Source organism: Prionailurus bengalensis, chromosome B2, assembly GCF_016509475.1.
Source record: "Prionailurus bengalensis isolate Pbe53 chromosome B2, Fcat_Pben_1.1_paternal_pri, whole genome shotgun sequence".
Lineage (NCBI taxonomy): Eukaryota > Metazoa > Chordata > Mammalia > Carnivora > Felidae > Prionailurus > Prionailurus bengalensis.
This window is the reverse complement of record NC_057349.1, coordinates 62,808,941-62,829,317: the sequence shown is the minus strand read 5'-3', so window position 1 is coordinate 62,829,317 and position 20,377 is coordinate 62,808,941. Positions and strand designations below refer to the sequence as shown.

General features: G+C 38.2%; 1 protein-coding gene across 1 annotated transcript in view; it reads right to left on the bottom strand.

The window, feature by feature from the left end:
• Window positions 1-13,775, bottom strand: part of COL19A1 (collagen type XIX alpha 1 chain) — a 346,821-nt gene extending 333,046 nt beyond the window's left edge. The window contains exon 1 of the mRNA XM_043591732.1: window positions 13,431-13,775. Within this exon, the coding sequence (XP_043447667.1) occupies window positions 13,431-13,625 (195 nt within the window). The 5' untranslated portion in view covers window positions 13,626-13,775. The remainder of the gene's footprint in view (window positions 1-13,430) is intronic.
• Window positions 13,776-20,377: the final 6,602 nt, after the last annotated feature.

Here is a 20,377-nt window from a genome sequence, read left to right as displayed (position 1 = left end):
TGGATATATGATTATATATGTAGTTATACATAATTTATCAATATACACCTTAGTGTGTATGAAAAAGTTCCAAAAATATTTTCAGATTACTTCCTAATTATCAATGTCCACACAGCCTCTTATAACTTAAATTTTCTCTTCTTTTCATGTGTTTTTTAAAGCTATACCACTTTAAAATGATTTTATGTATGCAATTTAGAAATATAGACATATATATACACATATATATATATATACACACACACACATATATGCATACACATATATGTGTGTGTGTATATATATATATGTATATATATATAAAAATATATATATATATATATTTCTAAATCCTGGTAAAATACACCTAACATAAAATCTAAAATCTTCATCACTTTTAGGTAAAATTAAGTACCTTCATATTATTGTGTAATCATCACTATCATCCATAATTTCTCATCTTGCAAAACTGAGACTCTATAACTATTGAACATTAACTCCCCATTTCTCCCTCCCCAATCCTTGGCAACTACCACTCTACTTTCTGACTCTATGAATTAGATTATGCTAGGTAACTCATATAAGTGGAATCAGACAGTATTTATCCTTTTGTGACTTCATTTCGTTTAGCATAATATCCTTAAAGTTCATTCATGTTGAAGCATAGGTCAGAATTTCCTTCCTTTTTATCTTAATTTTTTAAGTTTATTTATTTATTTTGAGAGAGAGAGAGAGAGAGAGAGAGAGAGGGAGAGAGAGAGAGAGCGAGAGAATCCCAAGCAAGCTCTGCTCAGCATGGAGCCAATGCAGACTAGATCCCACAACAGTAAGATCATGACCTGAGCTGATATCAAGAGTCCAGTGGCTAACAGACAGCCACCCAGGAGACCCCAAAATTTCCTTCCTTTTTTAAAGCTGAATAATATTGCACTGTATATATATACCATGTTTTGTTTATCCAGTCATCCACTGATGTATACTTGGGTTGCTCCTGCCTTTTGGCTAATGTGAATAATGTTACTATGAACATGAATGTACAAATATCTGTCCAAACCCTGCTGTCAATTCTTTTAGGTACATACCCAGAAACGGGATTGCTGGATCATATGATAATTCTATTTTTAATTTTCTTAAGAACCAACATACTGTTTGCCATACCAGCTACACCATTTTATATTCCCACAAACAATGCACAACAGTTCCAAATTCTCTCCATCCTCATCAACCTTATTATTATTTTTTTAATAGCAACCATCCTAATGGGTATGAGAGGGTATCTCATTATGTTTTTGATTTTCATTTCCCTAAGGATTAGTGATGTTGAAGGTATTTTCATATGCTTATTTCCATTTGTATATCTTCTCTGGAGAAATGCCTATTAAATCCTTTCCCCATTTTATAACCTGGCTATTGTTGAATTGTAGGAGTTCTTTATATATTCTGGATATTAGTCCCTTTCAGACATATGATTTGCCCATATTTTCCTCTTTGTTGTGGGTTACGTCTTCACTCTCTTTGTTGTGGGTTACGTCTTCACAAAGAAATTTACTTTTGTGTCATCCAATTTACCTATTGTTCTTGTCACCTGTTCTTTTGGTGTCATCTACAATGGATTTATATTTTTACAATATAATCTTATTATTCACAATTCTATTTTCTCTTCTATATATTAGTGTTACACATTTTGTTTTAACTGATGTTACATTTTCTATAAACATAACTATGTTGTTACTGGGAGGAATAATCACTGCTACTGGAGTGATTACTATACATACATGTGAAAAGCAATCTTTCCTTATGTTTAAAGAAAAGAATGGATATATATAATTCCTGCCTGAGCCTACCACTGGCATCATATTCAACATTAATGTGTTATCATCCATAACCATTTGTTTTTCTAACTATAGACTACTACTTTATAGGTATTACAGTAAAAGATTTAGTAAACAGAATCCCTAAAATGGAAAACTTAAATATTATGCAAATTAATTTTTATAGTGAAATAACATGAAAATAAACTGTAAGTAAAAATATAATGGCTCCTTCAGTGTATTTAACAATTGCAGTATTATTAGAATAGCTATTCTAAGACTTCTAAATATGCAAATAATATTGAATCATTTATTTGCCATCATTTAAATTTTATTCAAGAGTCAAATATAAAAGAATCCATCACACCAATGTCTAAATGTTGTCAGTACACACTCTAGAAAAAAACTAAACTTATCATCTTTGGTATTCTGCATGTGCCAAATACTCTAAGATCAGCACTTTAAAATTAATTCAAGATTTTAGATATTTCTGGATGAATAGCTAGAAGTAGCAATTGCAACACTAAAATCGTGTGTGGTTCTAAATATCAAACAGCTGGTTTTATGCCTTATTTCTTTTAAACTCTTTCATCTAGATATAGTCTTAATCCTCATATGACTTTGCAAACTTATCCTATTATTTCAGTTAGTAGTTGTTAAAGCAATTAATTCTATTTCAAATAAATGAACTCAAAAATATTGATTTAATTATCAGAGATCCTTGATTTTTTTATTTTTAACCACGAATTTTATCTTCTAGACATTTTTGTTACTTAAAGGGATTTCAATTACTAACACATAGACAAGAATAAAAGAAGTTTTACACTATTATAGTCATTAAATATTCAATAAAAAATTACCATGCAAATAATCTTCAGGTACATATGAATTAAATCATAAAATTTTACCAAATATTTAAGCAGGAATTATCACTGACCTTTCATTTAAAAAATTTTTCAAAGAATAGACCAAGAGAACACAGATAAATCATTAAGGCAGCAAAATTATTACAATATACTCAACAATGATATTGTAAGAAAGAGAAAATTACTGGCAAATCTCTTTTGAACACAGATGTGAAACTGTCAACAAAATTTTAATACAGTAGAGGAAAACATCAACAAAACAAAAAGGCAACCTACTGAAAGGGAGAAGATATTTGAAATGATATATCTGATAAGGAGTTAATATCCAAAATATATAAAGAACTTATACAAGTCAACACCAAAAAAAAAAAAAAACCCATAATTAAAAAATGGGCAGAGGACTTGAATAGACATTTTTCCTAAGTGACTTCTATTAGTTGATAAACTAGCAGTGTAGTATAGAGATTAAAACCATGGCTTATGTCTGGGCTTTGCCACTTATAAACAAGTTATGTAATCTCACTAAGCCTTCATTTATTTACCTGAAAACTGATAACAACACTAGCAATAAATTATTTAACAACTGGGGAAAGTATAGTAGAGGTCCTTGAACATAGTAAGTATTCATACAAATTACTTACTATTATAAGTGTTTGCTCTACATATTCATAAATAATAATAAAAATTGGGGGTGCCTGGATGGCTCAGTTAGTTAAGTGTCTGACTCTTGATTTCAGCTCAGGCCATGATCTCAGGGTCCTGAGATCAAGCCCTGTGTCAGGCTCTGCACTGAGGGGGGAATCTGCTCCAGATTCTCTCTCTCTCCCTCTCTCTGTGCCCCTCCTCCGCTTATGCATGTGTTTCTCATAAATAAATAAATAAATAAATAAATAAATAAATAATTAGTAAAAGTTTAGTTATCTCCTCAGCCTGAGGTTGATAGTGAAATTTGGACAATGGGAAAATGTCAAAGCACCCATAAATTTATGTTCATTGAAGCTTTGGTCCCTCTTACAGCAACAAAGACCCAGAGAGCTATATAGCCATATGCATATTAACTCAATCTTGAGGTCTCCCAACTGGTTCCTTGAGTCACTTAGAGGTTCATAGCACTTAGCTTCAATCTCATTTATGCAAAACATTTGAAGAATAAGATGTTATGTTTAGTTGACTAAATGTCCTAGTTATTGATGAATTGCCATTCCACCCTCTAATGAAATGCCTTTCACCAAGTTCAGCAAGAACTTGAGAGAATTCTTTGTTCTCCCCATTTAATTCAAATCTTGGTGGTACTTCCTATAGCTGACTACTCCCTCCTTGAAATCTTCAGTCTCATTGGTCATCCCGGCCCTCACACTCTCTGGGATTTCTCTCTAAATCCCTTCTCAAATCTTTTTGCTACCTGATATCTTAATCCTGGGATCTGTGGGCCTTCCCCACATTGTCTTTATAATGTCTCTTGAGGTGATCTCACCATTTCTTGGCTTTAAACAGTACCTGTCAGATGAATCTAAAATTTGTATCCCCAATCCAGTCTTCTCTGAACATTAGACTGTAGCCAGCTGCCTATTCTATATTTCCTCTTAGATGGTGCACAAGACACCTGTAATTTAATATGTCCAAGTTAAATGCTTGATTCTCAACGACAACTTACTCTTCTCATGCTCTTCCCAGTTTCAATTAGTGCCCATCAAAATGCTCAAACCAGGAACTCAAGCATCACACTGATGCTTCTGTCTTCCTTATCACCATCTCCCACATCCAAACAATCAGCAAGTCATATCAGTATTACCCCATACCCATCTCAAATCCATCCACTGCCCTCCATTCTTCTGCCATAATCCTAATTTAGGTTACCCTGGTGTAGATTCCTCAACAACTTCCTAACTCATTTCCCCTCAAATCTGCTATCAGCTTCTGACCATATTCACTCACTACATAGCACAGGAGAGCTTTTCTTAAAATAAAAATTGAATCACGTCACTCCCCTGCTTTAACCCTTTAAATGGTCTCCCATTGTACTTTACATGTAATCCAAAAGCCTTTCTATGGCCTTCTAGGCCCTGAGTACTTTAGCTCCTACTCTCCTCTCCAGCTTCACTTGGTACTCTCCTCTTCACTGATATCCTATCCTTCAAATTCCCATGTTCTTTCCAACCTCAGGACTTTTGTGCATGCTGTGTCCTCAACCTGGATCACACTGGGTCCTTTTCATCCTACACCTCTCAATGTAAATGTTACTGGGTGGAAGAGCTCTTACCTGACAGGTAAGTGTCTTTGCCCCATTATTCTCTAGCTCAGACAATTCTGTCTGTGGACATGTGTTTATTGCCCCCACTCAACTCTACTCTCCCTTGAAGGCAGAGACTATGTCTGTCTTGTCCATCACCTTATCCTCAGCAGCTAGCATAGTATCTGTGAAAGTAGGGGCTCAATAAACATTCTTTGAATTAAAATAAGTAACAGACTGCCAATTTCCAAATCTTAAGATATAGAAAAACATACTTATCTTTAAATCTGTAGTGATGATAATTTAATCTTTTATAATTCATCAAGCATTTTAAGATCTTATAATATTTCAAGGATCGACCATTACCATGAACATAGTATCGATTCGTACATTTAATTCTTAATTTTTCTCTTTTTAAGCTTTTTATTTTAATTCCAGTATAGTTAACATACAGGGTTATATTAGTTTCAGGTGTACATCTCTTTGTACATTTAAAACATGTTTACTATTTGAGGTTTCTATTGTTTTGATCCTGATTAAGTACAGATATACTCCCCTCCACTAGGAACATTTTTTTTTCCCACTAGGAACATTTGAAAAAAAAAAAAAAAAAACTTGATAAAGGTCTCAAAATAAATCCTTGTATATGTTAAAACAAAACACCTTTTCCAGATCCTTAACCTCTGCTTCAGGCAGTTGCAGGGTGGGAAAAACCTCCCTTAGGGTCTTTCTGGACCTCTCCTCCAGATCCTTCTCACTGTCCCCAGAACCCTCAGGCTACTTCTTGCTGCTCTGCACCCACCTCCAGTGCCCTCCAGGAATTCTCAATTCTGGGCTTTGTCCACAATCTCCTCCATCATCAAAACTTCCCAATTTTCTATTTTGTCCCCTCAGCTAGATGACCATCAAGATAGTTTGATAAATTTATACAAGCCAATGTTGTCACAATTTAACTTATTGCTCTTCTTAGGTAAGATTTAAATGTTAACACAGACCTTCAATGCTGTCCCAACAGACTGCCCAATGAAGAGCCTCAGAATAACATATATGGATATGGATGTTACTAAAGGCCTCAAATCACTTTTTTCAAAACTTGTACAAAGATGGCTCATGATACATTTTAAGAATGATGTGGGGAATATTGGTTACACATGTTCTCATTTTCTGAAGCACAATTTCTTTTATATGTGTATTTTTTGAGAGGCAGGCATGTCTCTTCCTAACACTATCACATTATAGGACAAGAGATCCACATATCATATGTCTAAATATATGAAAGTTAAAAATAAAGCTAATAAGACTAAGAAGAAATATGTTTTTTCCTTTTATCTTGGCAAGTATACCTTCACAAAGACTTGAAAGCCCAAGTCAAGTTTGGAATTGAATACAGCAGGCTACAAGGGATTAACTAGACTCTGGCCTGGACCAAAGCTCTTCCCTCACTTTTTCCCATTTTTGACTTGGTCTGCACCATGAGGGGCCTCACCTACATGTATGGTAAGATACCAATAAGTCTAAGCTCTGTCCATAACACCTGCAAGCAGTCACTCCTTGATACCTGCTTGGGCCTAAGAGTGTTCCCACCAGTGACTTGGTTTGCCCCTGGAAAGATGAATCCAAGGAAGAGGTCTGCCAGGTCTTATAAGAGGACTAAGGGTCCTTTGGTCAAGGAATTTCAGGACCTTGGGTTCCCAGAGCCTCAACTAGCAGCTTGAGCTTTGTGTGGATGGGTCCCCTTATATCTGTGGACTCCTAACCCTGAGAGCAGAAGCACATCCAGAGCAAGGCCACATAAGGGCCTTCCAAAATGTAAGGCCCAGAGCAGGGACCTTGTTGCCTGGGCCTAAGGAGAGTACAGAAGACAAGTACCAGGCCCTTATTCTACAGATATGAAGCATTAAAGCTCATAGAGAAGATCCCAGAGCCTGAGATACAAGTTCAGCTCTTCTTCACTAAGAAGCCAGTGCTGTTACACCATGATGTTTACTATCAGGATGTGGGATAGACCTTTAACTTCCCTATATACTTCCTTTAAATTTGTAGCTATTCTTTATCAAGATGCTAGCCAGATCCTGGGGGGTGCCTGGGTGGCTCAGTTGGCTGAACAACCGACTCTTGGTTTTAGCTCAGGTCATAATCTCAAGGTTCATGAGTCCAAGGCCCACATCAGGCTCCCCACTGGTGGTGTGGAGCCTGCCTGGGATTTTTCTCTCTCCCTCTCTCTCTGCCCCTGCCCTGATCGCTCTCTCTCTCTCTCAAAATAAGTAAATAAACTTAAAAAAAAAAAAAAAGCTATCCAGATCCAGGCTGTAGTTCTTTCCCAGCACTACAAAGTACCAAAGTTCTAAGTGTGAGTATTCCAGTACTTCCAGTCTTGAGCAGACAACAGTGCCGAGGAGCCGATGAACTGTCTAAAATCATCCAGATAGCCCTATCTATAACCTATTTCCCAATGCTATGACAACAAAGAGATAAAGACCGACTGAAGGTCTGGCTATGACCTCTACTTCTAACCCATTATTCTCACCATCCTTGCCCAAGTGGAATAGTTTTGATACTGGTTGGCATAAGGCAATTTAAAAAGGAGTCACTGTCCTTTAAATTTCCATTATTCAGCTCTTGAAACCCTGTAAGGCAACTATGACACTGAAAATATTTTATTATTTTTTTTAAAATTTTTTTTTTCAACGTTTATTTATTTTTTGGGACAGAGAGAGACAGAGCATGAACGGGGGAGGGGCAGAGAGAGAGGGAGACACAGAATCGGAAACAGGCTCCAGGCTCTGAGCCATCAGCCCAGAGCCCGACGCGGGGCTCGAACTCACGGACCGCGAGATCGTGACCTGGCTGAAGTCGGACGCTTAACCGACTGAGCCACCCAGGCGCCCCAGACACTGAAAATATTTTAATTAGGACATGAATTTTTTTTTATTCCTTATATATTTTTGAGAGAGAGAGAGAGAGAGAGAGAGAATGGAAGCAGGGCAGTGGCACAGAGAAGGGGACAGAGGATGCAAAGTGGGCTCTGTGCTGCTCAAACTCTTGAACTGCACGATCATGATCCCAGCTGAAGTTGGACGCTCAATCAACTAAATCACCCAGGTCCTCTAGGAGATGGATTTTTAAAAATTCTTTGTCAATCTAGATTAATGTACACAGAGCATAGAAAAGACAGAAAAGAGCAGTGGAAAACCTTAATCTTTCATTCCATCCATACAATGAGATTCCTACTATGTGCCACAGGGGATATAGTAGTCACTGGAGATACAGCAGTGAGCCAAACAGGGGAAGTCCCTGGTGTCACTCTGGTAAGGGAGACCAAAAATAAACAAACATACACATCATCTTTGAAAGACAGACACTAGGAATTAAAGGAAAGCAGAGTAAATAGGATGATGAAATAGTAGGCTTGCTAGATAAGATGGTCAGGGGCTTCTCAGCACAAACTTTTGAGTAAACCAAACCAAATCTGCCTACAGAACATGAATCATTTTATAATGCTCATTCTGCATCTTTGAAATTTGGTATTAGGTAAAGAGTCTGAGTGTTAGAGTTAAGACATAAATAGAAAATAACATGGAAAAGACAAGTGAAAGAAGAAAAAGGAGAAAATAGAAAAGAGTACTGATTCACTTTATGTAGGCTGTTAAATGAGCAACACATTTCAACTTTTAAAAAAGTAAGTTTGATTTGTTACATGACTAAACCCATGTTCTCAGAGCATTCATTACAAAGAGTAATGCCGTGTGACTGGGTAGGGGTTTGATTCTTAAATCAAACTTCTTGACTACCCTCCAATATGCCTGTACATAACTCCAAGAAAATCTGGCCATAGTGTTGTTAAGTCACAGATCTTTTAAATAAGCAAAAAAACCAAAAAAAAAAAAAAAAAAAAAAAAACCAAACAAACAAAAAACAGGTGTTAACACATCTGTTCTTTCACCAATTTTTAGAATCTATCTTTAGTGAAGCTAGAGCAGAGTCTACCAACTATTAGAGAAAGCCAGCTGAAAAGACATGCCTATAGAGTTAAATTCCAAGCCAATAATAGGACAAAAAATCTCAACATTTTAGGACTAGATTTAGCATTATTTCATAATTTCATCAATAATGAAATTGAAGCTGGTGTGCAGAAGTCGGATGCAGCTTAGGCAAGGTTTCTGCCCTTATTACAATCTACAGAAAGCTCTTGACCTTTATATTTTAATTACAGGCATCCTTTTTTACCTTAATAATCTGAGTTAGACATTTCAAAATCCGCTTTAATTCATTCTTTACCCCTCCCATATCAAATCTCTATCAAGTCTATCAAATCTACTTTTACAAAGTTCCTCTGAATCCATACCAACTTATTCATCCTCACAAAAACTGATTTACTTCACGTCCTTACCATTTCTCATCTGTAAAAGTGCAGGAGACCCCAAACTAGATTCCTCTGTTTCAGTCTCGTTCCCCTTGATTCTATATCCCTACTGCTCAAGACTTCTATTTCCATGACAGATCTAATCACTTTAGTGCTCTGCTTTTTTGAAGTCTCCTGGTGGTTTTTCATTGGCTATTCCTAAGGGACTCAAGACTCTCTCACCATTAGTGGAGTCCTCAACTCATCTGACCAGTCTCATGGCCTGCTACCTCCTTCCAAACAAACTCCACTCCATAAAACCCTTCACGATTACCCCACATGTGCCAGGCTTCTGCACATGCAGTTTTGGCTGTTGGGATATCGTTCCACCTGGTGATCATTTACTCTGCCTTCCACATGCAATTCAAATACCATGTCTTCTATGAAGTCTGCAGGAACCATCACAGAGTTCATTTATTCACTGTCTTGCAATCTAATAGAGTTCAGTTCCCACCTCTGCTTCAGCACAGTCTATACTGCACTTTAATAACTTATGTACATTCCGTCCCCCCTCCATACTGAATATCTTACAGAAAAAAAAGTGTCTTATCATTCGTGTTTTGTTCAAACATTAAATGATGTTTTAACACTAGCATTTAGTAGGTACTCGATCAATTTGTAGGAACACAGTCTAAGGCAATACGTTTCCAAAATTAAACAAATGAAAGGTTCAACCTGTTAAGTAATATATGCAGATACGGACTTAACATTTACAGAAAGATAGGAGGTGAAGAATTACAGACCAATATAGAAAAAAATTACTAAAAGAAAGCTCAGTGAACATAAGTTCAGTTATTTAATGAGATGCACAAAACATACTATTACTGAATTTCTCTTCCTTCACAGAAAATATATTCCCTGGTTCTTAATGTTTATAATCCTCTAAAGCTCATCAACTCTACCACATTTTCTCAAAATTCTGTGTTATTTCTCCTTCAAAACTAGCACCTACTTCCAGAGGGTCTCCAAACTCAGGTCCCCTTTAAACATGCTTAACTGAGTCTCATCATCCTCAACAACTTGTTTGGTTAATTGATACACTTCCCTGAAATATCATTGTCTCCATCAACTTTTTTTGATACCATTCTCAACTTCCACCATTATGAGTGACCTACATTTTTTTGGATATCAATTCTTTAGCTCTGTTTCCACAGATATATCTATATCAACGATCCAATGCCACTTAAAATTTTAAATTAACATATATATTTCCTTATCTATCCAGTTTTCCTAATTTTCCCATCTGAAGGGCTCTATGACCTAATAATCTTACAATCTCATAATTCCTTTTGATTGTTTTCAAAGAGGTATCAGAGACCCTTTGGGCCTCACAAATATCCTAGTATTCTACTGGCATTCACCCTCTTTCTATCAATTTCCAAATTTAATACGCAACTTCCTCATCTGATTATATCACTACTGGCCTACAAAATAACACCCCAAAGAGCCCCTTGCCTCTCAGCCTCTCCTTTCCAGTCTCTCCCTGGCAAGTGTTATCTGCTCTCCTCATCTCCGGTTTCATTCCAGCTTGGATTCTCTGTCTTACCAGGCACATGACTGCTCACTCCCACCTCTAAGCCTTCACACATGCCATTCCTTCTGGCTGGAATGCCCTCTCTCTTGCTCTCTTCTGCTAAGCCTCTTTATTCTCTGCCTCTTTAAGATATATGACTTTAATGCAGCCTGCCCTGAATAATCCAACTCCAATCCCATTCATTCTCTTTTTTCCAAGATCCTTTCCAGGTTATATATTAGCATCTCTCTCTAGTCCTACTAATTTTTCATTTTCCACTTGAATTTGTAATTATGATGCCACTTAGCCTCACAACTGTGGTTTCTATCTCCATATCTTCTCTTGCCTCTAAAACCATCCACTGTCTGTACCCACTGGGCATTTCTACCTGCTCCAAAAAAATGAACTACAATTTCAGCGAGAGAGATTAAACTGAAAGACCATAAAGTAGATAGAAATTTTCCATTTCTGGAGAATACCATGGGCTTCCTTCTGTTTTAGATGGTTTCCTTGGATGACAATGATTCAGATACAGAGATGTCCCAACTGTGATAATAATGACATTTGCTTTTCTTTCACCTTTTTGCTTTTTCTCTGGCCTTTTCATAGCAGGTTCAGGCTCGCTCTGCTGCTCTATCACCACACCTCCACCCTCCTTTCCCAGGAAACCCAACTTAGATTCCTTACCAGTTTGAGAGCTCAGGCCGGACAAAACCTCATGGAAGCACCTGCCAGTCACTTTCTCCATTTTCTACCCCCTAGAGAGAGAATGAATTTTTCCACCCCTGGCGATTGCCTCCTTCTTTTCCATCCTGAAGACATATTCCCAGTCAAAGAACCATGTCAAGCCTCCTCAGGAAGAGATTTTAGGTACGTGTGCACCATCTGAACAACTAAACATCCCAGTTTCTCCTTGGCAGGCACATACCAAAAACCTCTACTTGAGTCCCACTACAGCTCTCTCCTCACACACCAGTAAGGAGATGCTGAGAGACCACACGTTTGATAAAGTGGTGAGTTTGTTTGTTTGTTTGTTTGTTTGTTTGTTTGTTTTAATCTCTTTAAAAAACGGCAGTGCTGCTTGGTTTGGATTGAGAATAGCAAGCGCCATTGCTCTCTCACTTTTTGTTGGGGTAGGGGTAGGGAGAGATTTTGGAGTGATTGTATTTCATTCCCTCCGTTATCAAGCACATATAAATTCCTCCTGAGCGTCCCAACCATCCCCCCACCTTGTTTCTCCTCAGATTTCTCCTCCAAGCAGAAGACGGGACCAATCAGTCTTGCAACTGTGGATGCAACGAGGCAGCACAAGTATTTCCTTTACCCTTGCACTCCCCAACCTCAAGCTGGGGCTCACCATCACTCACTGCTGCAATTCCTGGATGGTTCCATTAAAACTCTGCGCATTCTCGGGTTCTGGGTTCTCCTCTTTTTGATCCCCAGCCCACTGTCCCCTGAGGCTGGCAGTGAGTTCTGGTACCCTGTCCCTCTCCATTTCCCCACCTCTCCCAGCCTCTGGGGCTCCTGCAACCTGGCCAGCCCACCACCGACCCGCCTGCTCCCTCCCTCCCTCCCCCTTCCCGGGACAGGTTTCGCTTACGCGCCCGCCTGCTCAGAATGAGCTAGCGTGCCCGGCGGCCGAGGCGCGCTTGGTTCCGGGCCAACAAACTTCTTCGGGACCCTGCAGTGCCCTAGCGGGCTGCGCGGCGCCGCCTCCCTCCTCACGGCCGCGGTGGCGTCGGCGCCGGCGCGCTGACGGCGGTGGCGGCTGGATCTCGCAGCTAAGGCGGCGGAGGTGGGGGCCGCGTTCTCCGAGTGCCGGGACCTGGACGTTCCCGCGGCGGTGGCGGCGGCGGCGGCGGCAGGGACGGCGAGGACGGCGGGGACGGCGGTGGCGCTCGGTCGGGCCGCGCTGCGCATGCTGCAGGGTAATGAAGGAGCAGCGCCGGACGCCTGGAGGCTGACCGGGGCTGGGGGAGGCCCTGGTCCCGGGGTCCCCGCCCGCGCAGCCCCTGGAAGCAGCACTTGGGAGAAATACCCGCATGTCAGAATAAGTAACCCCGGGCCCGAGAGCTAGGCGCCGGAACCTCGCGTCTGCCAGTTTACACCCCTTAACTGTCTCCTTGTTTCCAGTGGGTAACGTCTCTAGACGTAGACCAAAAAAATACGATCTAACGGCATGAATTTCTATTGAGTTTATTTGTTTTGTGCATTTAACCCCATGGATATGTTCTTCTGTCTTTGATGTCTGTTCTCACCCGCATCAGCGGTGCTGGTAGCTCTCCTTTACAAACACTCGTAGCCAGAAAAATCACCTAGAACTAAAGTATAACGCATAAAGCCTGCATTATGTGAACATCTGAGCACAAACTACATCATATATAGCATATTAAAGTGGCCGTAGCGTTCCAAACGTTTTTGGTCCCGTCGTTAAGCCACCTATGGGAATGCGTAATTGCAGGTGTGCATTATTTATCCACCAAAACATATTTACATGTGTAGCACAGTTTTTACATTTTCTTGAAAAGCAGATGCACGCAAATGACCAGAGACACGAGCAGATGATATAGAACCGGCATGTGTGCGAGAGATCAAGGGAAACGGCCGGTGGCAAAGCTGCGCAGCTTACCTTGAATGTGTGTTTGAGCCCCTCAGAGGCGCAGTGGAGTCCGGCCAGGGCTGCCGCACCGCCGAGGAGTGGCCCGAGTGAGCTCCCTGCGAGTGGGGAAGGGGGACGCATCTCTGCCCTTATTAGTCTCTCCCAGTGTGACCCTCCCACTCGACGAGGACGAGGACTCCGCAAGACAGGACTCCGCCAACTCATGCACAGGTTTTCCTTAATTACAACAATGTCGCCTTAGAGCTAGGAATAATGACTTCCAGGTTTTTGTTTTATTAGCAGTTTCACAGAATGACTATTGGAGGCAGGTGCTTAGAGTTTCTCACTTTGATTATGAAATGTCTTCAAAGTATTGTGTGTGGCATACATTCACAGGTAATAATTGGCTTCTTAATAGTTGAGCTAAAAAAAGATATCATTTGTGTATCATTTTTCACTTTTATGTCAGTTTATTTAAAGTTAATCAAGAGAGTCTGTCTGCCTTCTAATCATGTTCATGTGTACAGGTTTGTGTGGTATGGTTTGTCTCAGAGTTCATAAAAGTATTTTGTGATTTTAAATATTATGTCTTTCTGTGGATTGGTGCTATAAATCCTGGGTTTTGAACTCTTTGGGATCTCTTTGAACATGTGAAGGTAACATTTTTCTGCAGATCTCTGTGTAGGTATTTGTGGGTGTGTGGAGAGTTCCATATCTATCTATCTATGTGTGTATATATATATGTATATATATATATATATATATATTTGGGTATATATACTAGGTATACATGTATATTTGAAGGCATATATACATATATGTATACACATATTGTGTGTATGAATACATATACATATATATATATATATATTTGAAAGAAAAGTAAAACCATTATAGAATTCAGAAAAATAATCAGACATTAGAAAACAGATAAATTGGTTTAATCGTCTTTAGTTCAGTATTGCCATATTGGGGAAATAATATAAAATATGTTATTGATGCATAATGGTGAAAATCAGTAAGCTTAAAAGTTACCTTAAACCATAGAAATATGCTTCATGTGTCAGGGCTCATAAATCAGGTAACAAAATCTGGCTGGCAAAAAATAAAAATGTTAAGAAAAATTTTAGGAAATAGCCCATTTCCACTTCATTGAAGTCAAACTATTAAAGAGTCAACTTTAATAGTGGTTTTTAAAACTGTCTTTCATTGTAGTCCAAATACCTGCATTTAGTGTTGCATCCATAGTGATGCAAACCATGTTTATAAGGCTAAATTTAAAACCTCTTGGTATGTTTCCTTCTGGTGTGATTTTCATCACTAATTTTTGGTTGACTGTGGAAAGAGGCCAAGGAGGGAGGATATCACATGAGTCACGCTGCTCAAATGGCCATTTGGAAACCATGATTCACAAATCTTCATCAGATTTTTGGTGATTCTTCTCTAATTTTTTAAAAGCATTGTCCCTATTTGAATTCTTTTTTTTTCCTCTTTAAGCAATTGTACATTACCCTTCAATTACTAGTGAATTGAAATAAGAGCATCTGTGTTTCATTTCTCTGATAGACAATTATATTCACTTTATTTACATTTAATTAGTACTATTTAAAGCAAGGTTTTAAAACTACTTAACAGAAAGCCTGAAATTTTGCCTCTAATTTGTGTTTTAATACAAGTAAATCATCTTTATTTTAGCATTACTTTCACAAACACTTTAATAATTTCATAATCTTTATATGTTTTTGACCTAACCGCTGTTATATTTGTCTTTCTATCTCAGATTGCTCCTTTTCCTACTCACAGCATTGAACTGAACAAGAGTTTGGAGAAATGATTAAAAATAAAAATTATTATTATCTGTTGCTTAGTTTGTTCCTAGATACACCAACAATCCCAGGTCAATAAATATTCCTGGTTTTTCTTCCAGGAAAGGGTTCAAACTGGGGCTGGTTTCATAATAACAAAGTATTATAGCCCTGGATTTTGGCCTGTTAGCAAATTCTTTTCATCGAATTTTAAAGTGACTTCAAATAGAAAGAGCCCCTAACCAAGCACCTTTTATTTATCCGACCCAAATACAATTATAAATGATCAGTTTTTCTACTCGCTTCTGAAGCTACTGCTGGTAAAGGAACATCTGAAAATAATAGGAGATCTGACAGGACTTTGAATTCTGGCAAACAGCTTGCAGGGCTTCTAATGCCCAGCTTAGCTGTATGCACGTGCTTTAAAAAATTAAAAAGATTTGAAACACAAACTGCTTTCGACATTTATGCACCATGGAAGTCATGTTTAACTATTTTTATGCCATATGAGGAATAAATACCTTTAATACATTAAAAAACTGTTCCATACAGTTTTAAGTACAGTGTAAAGCCCCACTTACATAATCTAAGTGACATAAAAGGAACACTGCACCATATTTTGATAATTGCCCCATAATAAATTTAAAGAATGTATTTTTTGTCTAAGCCTCACTTCTTAATCTCCTGGGTAAACACGGCTATTTGTTTTTCCTTTTCTTCTTTTTTCTGTACTTCTGTACTCCCAGCCATGTTTCTTTGCCTTTTCCTTTTCGTAATTCCTTTCACTTTTCTCCTCCTTCAGAGTTTCCATTTTCCAAGAAGAAAGAATTTCAGCATTGCCCCCAGCTAACTTCTTAGTTACCAAACCATAAGAGTGTTCATTCTTTATTGAATTTACAGGGCACAGCCATACATGACTCCCATACATATCCCATGGAAATACTTCAATGCATCAATAGTGGATGAACAGACGTTACTGTTAACTGTAATTACCAAGTCTGACTTGTCATCGCCTGCACGCACTTCCCATTCTTTTCCTTTTTAGACCAGTACTACATGTGATATTCTTAAAGGTAAACAGAAAGTAGTCATACTAGTTCTAAATTTGTAGTAATCATCAAAAGTAAGGGCTTTTAAATTTTTTTAGATGCTATTTTTACCATTGTTTCTGAAAATAATTCTCCTCACAGAAAATAATATTCCACTGGTTGTTGTTATGCTTGCTTCCATTCCTGGAAGATATTCTAGCTCCTCACATTGACTCAGCTTAGAAATGAGAGGAAGAGGTGATCATAGATCTGACATTCACTTAGTTTATTAGACTTACTTCCTACGGATCGGTGACCCTGAAAGGAAATATGCTAAAAGGCAAATGCCTGACTGGGGAAAATGTTTATTAATACACATCAGCTCTCAAAAATATTTTTTTAAATGGAGACAGATAAACATCCCAATAGAAAAATAGGCAAAAATATGAAAAGGCAATTCACAAAGGAAATGCAAATGGTCAATTAACACATGAAAAATATTCAATTAAATTAGTATTCAAAGAAATACACATTTCTAAGTGAATGATTTTTTTCTCCTACCCATTTTGCCAGGACTAATATTAATAATTATATTCAGTGTTGTCATAAACGAGGAGCATTCTTACACTTCTAGAAGCAGCACAAAATAGTTGTCTTTCTGAAAGGGCAAATTAGCCATGCATATTAAAACTTTGAAAACTCCTCTGAAACCGTAACTGCTTATTTCTGACTTATGATTATGGGGGATTTTGATTTCTTCATTTTGCTTATCTATGATAATATAAAGTTTCTATAGTGAATGTGTATTACTGTTATAATAAAAACATCACAAACTAATGTGGTATTTTCTATATCTCCAACAAATTAAAAAAGCAACAGTGTTGAGAGAGCCAAGAAATTTGCCTCTCAAGTACTCTTTTCAATCATTTCCAGCAGGAATCTTCTAGGTAAAAATTAATATGTAACTTGAAACATTTGAACTTACTCCAGTGACTTCACTAGGAATCAGATATTAATTAAACCGTTCATTCCACACACATTTTTGAATGCCTCTTAAGCTGAGCACTGTAGAGTATACAAGGATAGGTTGCACGTGGGCCCCACCTCCTGGAGTTTAACATTTAGTAAGAAAGAAGACATGTATACATACACAATGATGTCATGAAATGAAAATACAAAGTGCAATAAAGTAGATATAAAATACTAGGAAAGCTCAAAGGAGAAGAAAACCATATTGATATGTATAAGCATGAGAGTCAAAAAATTTCAGTGAACAAAAATATATCCATTGTTTTGTCAGTCTAAATAAATATAACTAAAAGTCATCGTAGAATCATAGTACTAGAAAGGGCACCGTAACTAAATAGTTAATTGTGACATACTAAGTTTACTGTTCCTATAATATTTGTTGAAAGAATCAACAAAAGAAAAAAAAATTAAGAATCAGCAGAGAATAAGCCCACTTATGTCCCAATTCAGATGAGGAAAATGAGGTTTCTTTCCTACAGAGCTAAATCCTTTCCCGGGAATTCAAGGCCTTAAACAGTGTCATCTCGGTCCCCTCACCTCAAACGCCTGTGAGGCCACAACCAGATTAAATGCTCGTAGCTACAGAATGAACAGGCCCAGTGCTTTCTCCATGCTGTTACTCACGCTTCTTCCATCTGAACCTCGAAGTGGCCACTGAAATTCTGCCAGTCATTCGAGGCATGTTTCAGGTGTTATCCATAAGATGGTTTCTTCCCTGGCCTCCTCTCACCAAACTCTCCCCCCACTTCTAGACAGTGGTGTGGTTTGCTCTTGTTAAATGACAATCTACTTTCCATCACCTTGTTTCACACAATTCTGTATTGGGCCCTCTGACATGATTGTTAACTCCTTGAGGACTAGAATGGAGTCTTCTCCTCCCCCCACCTTTTTTTCGAGTTTATTTATTTTGAGAGAGAGCAAGCAGAGGCGAAACAGAAAGAAGGGGAGAGAGAGAGAGAGAGAGAGAGAGAGAGAATGTGAAGCAGGCTCTGCACTGCCAGCACAGAACCTGACACAGGGCCCAAACCGTGAGATCATGACCTGAGCCGAAATCAAGGATGGGATGCTTAACCAACTGAACCACCCAGGTGGCTCCTTTTTTAGTAATGCCCAGAGCACCTAGTATAATAAATTATTTTTTCTTAATATTATCATTAAATATTTGTTGAAATGAGGCCTGTAGATGTTAAGTAACCAAGAACATACAATTTTCTAATTACAAAGTATGGACTGAATCTCAGAGTGAATATGGAAAAATGGTAGATTCATTTTGGTATGCTATCTAAGAGAATTAAATTACTAGACTGCTAACTTGATCACAGGATAATTTGTTCCCACCTATAAAAGATTCTAAGAACAGGGACTTCTTTTTTTCTTTTTTTGAGGGCAGCAATGTATCGAGAGAGCAAGACTATTATTAGTTGAAAATGTCTTCATCCTATGTCCCCTTCACTCCTTTTCCAAACAAAAGGTAAATTTTCATTATTAAAAAAGAGAACACAACTCTGTTTAATCTCTTATTACACTTAATACATGAAAAAGAACCCCTAATTAAACTTTGTTCTAACTCTTGAATGTTTTTAAATAACGACCCCTCTATACAACATTTAAAAAAAAATCAACATTGGCACAGTATAAATGATTGGTTAGTTAGTACATTATGTCAGGTTATACAATTATAATTCTTTTCATTGTAACCTCTTTCGAAGCATTTATTTTCAACTTCAAAAGTTATTTAGCTTATTCAGTGATTCTCATGAAATCATTTCTTAAAAAATCATTTGCTAGGCCTGGTGCTAAGTGCTTTACATATTTCATCTTTTTGAAATCCTTCAACAACCATATTGTCCTATTTTCGCAGCTTAGGACCAAGCTGAGCTTGACTTGCACCCCAGTCTGTCTCATTCCAATGTCCAGGCTCTTATCCACCATGCTCTGGAACATTGTCTTTAATTATTTTTCAACGAACATTTTGCTACCCTACACCATCCAACAGACTGGCTGAATGGGCGCTCAAGGCAAAGCAGAGGCCTCAAAGTTATGTGGCAACAATTTCCCTTACAAGATAATGCAGACAGCGCCCAGGAGATCAATGGGTTGAGCGACTATCTCTTGATTTCAGCTCGGGTCTTGATCCCAGGGTCGTGGGATGGAGCCTGCATTGGGGTCTGCACCGAGCGTGGAGCCTGCTTAAGGGTCTCTCCCTCTCTCTCTCTCTCTCTCTCTCTCTGCACTTCCCCCCAGGTTGTGTGATCTCTCTCTCTTTCTAAATAAAAAATAATAAAAATAAAAATAAAAAAGCAAGATAATATGTAAAAGACAAAATTATATAAACCTATAAGTCTCTGTTTTTTTTTTTTTAATTTTTTTTTCAACGTTTATTTATTTTTGGGACAGAGAGAGACAGAGCATGAACGGGGGAGGGGCAGAGAGAGAGGGAGACACAGAATCGGAAACAGGCTCCAGGCTCTGAGCCATCAGCCCAGAGCCCGACGCGGGGCTCGAACTCACGGACCGCGAGATCATGACCTGGCTGAAGTCGGACGCCTAACCGACTGCGCCACCCAGGCGCCCCTATAAGTCTCTGTTTTAAGAAAGGTATTTTAATTAAGAGAAAACCATGAATTAAATTAGTTGAACTTAAAAGTATTTTATTTATTCAGACAATGTGCAGCAACATGCTTTATTCTGTGTTAAATTAAAAGAAAAAAAAATTCCAGGGCGCCTAGTGGCTCAGTTGGTTAAGCTTCTGCTCTGATCATGCTCTTGTGGTTCATGGGTTCAAGGCCCTCATCTGTCAGGCGCTGGGCTGACAGCTCCGAGCCTGGATCCTGCTTCAGATTCTGTGTCTCCCTCTCTGCCCCTCCCCTGCTTGTGTGCTCCCTCTCAAAAATAAATAAACATTTAAAAGAATTCCAAGATAGAAAACTAGGCAAAGCACTTTGCTTAGCTAACTGTTCAACTAAGGCAAGGTAAGATAAATTTGACCAGACTCTGTTCTCTATCAAAGGTGACAGACTTCCTTATTTTTCTAATACTCAAGGACATTCTTGCTGTCAAATTATTTTACCATAAACCCATTTTTATCCATTTTAAATGTAAACTTCTAAGTTTA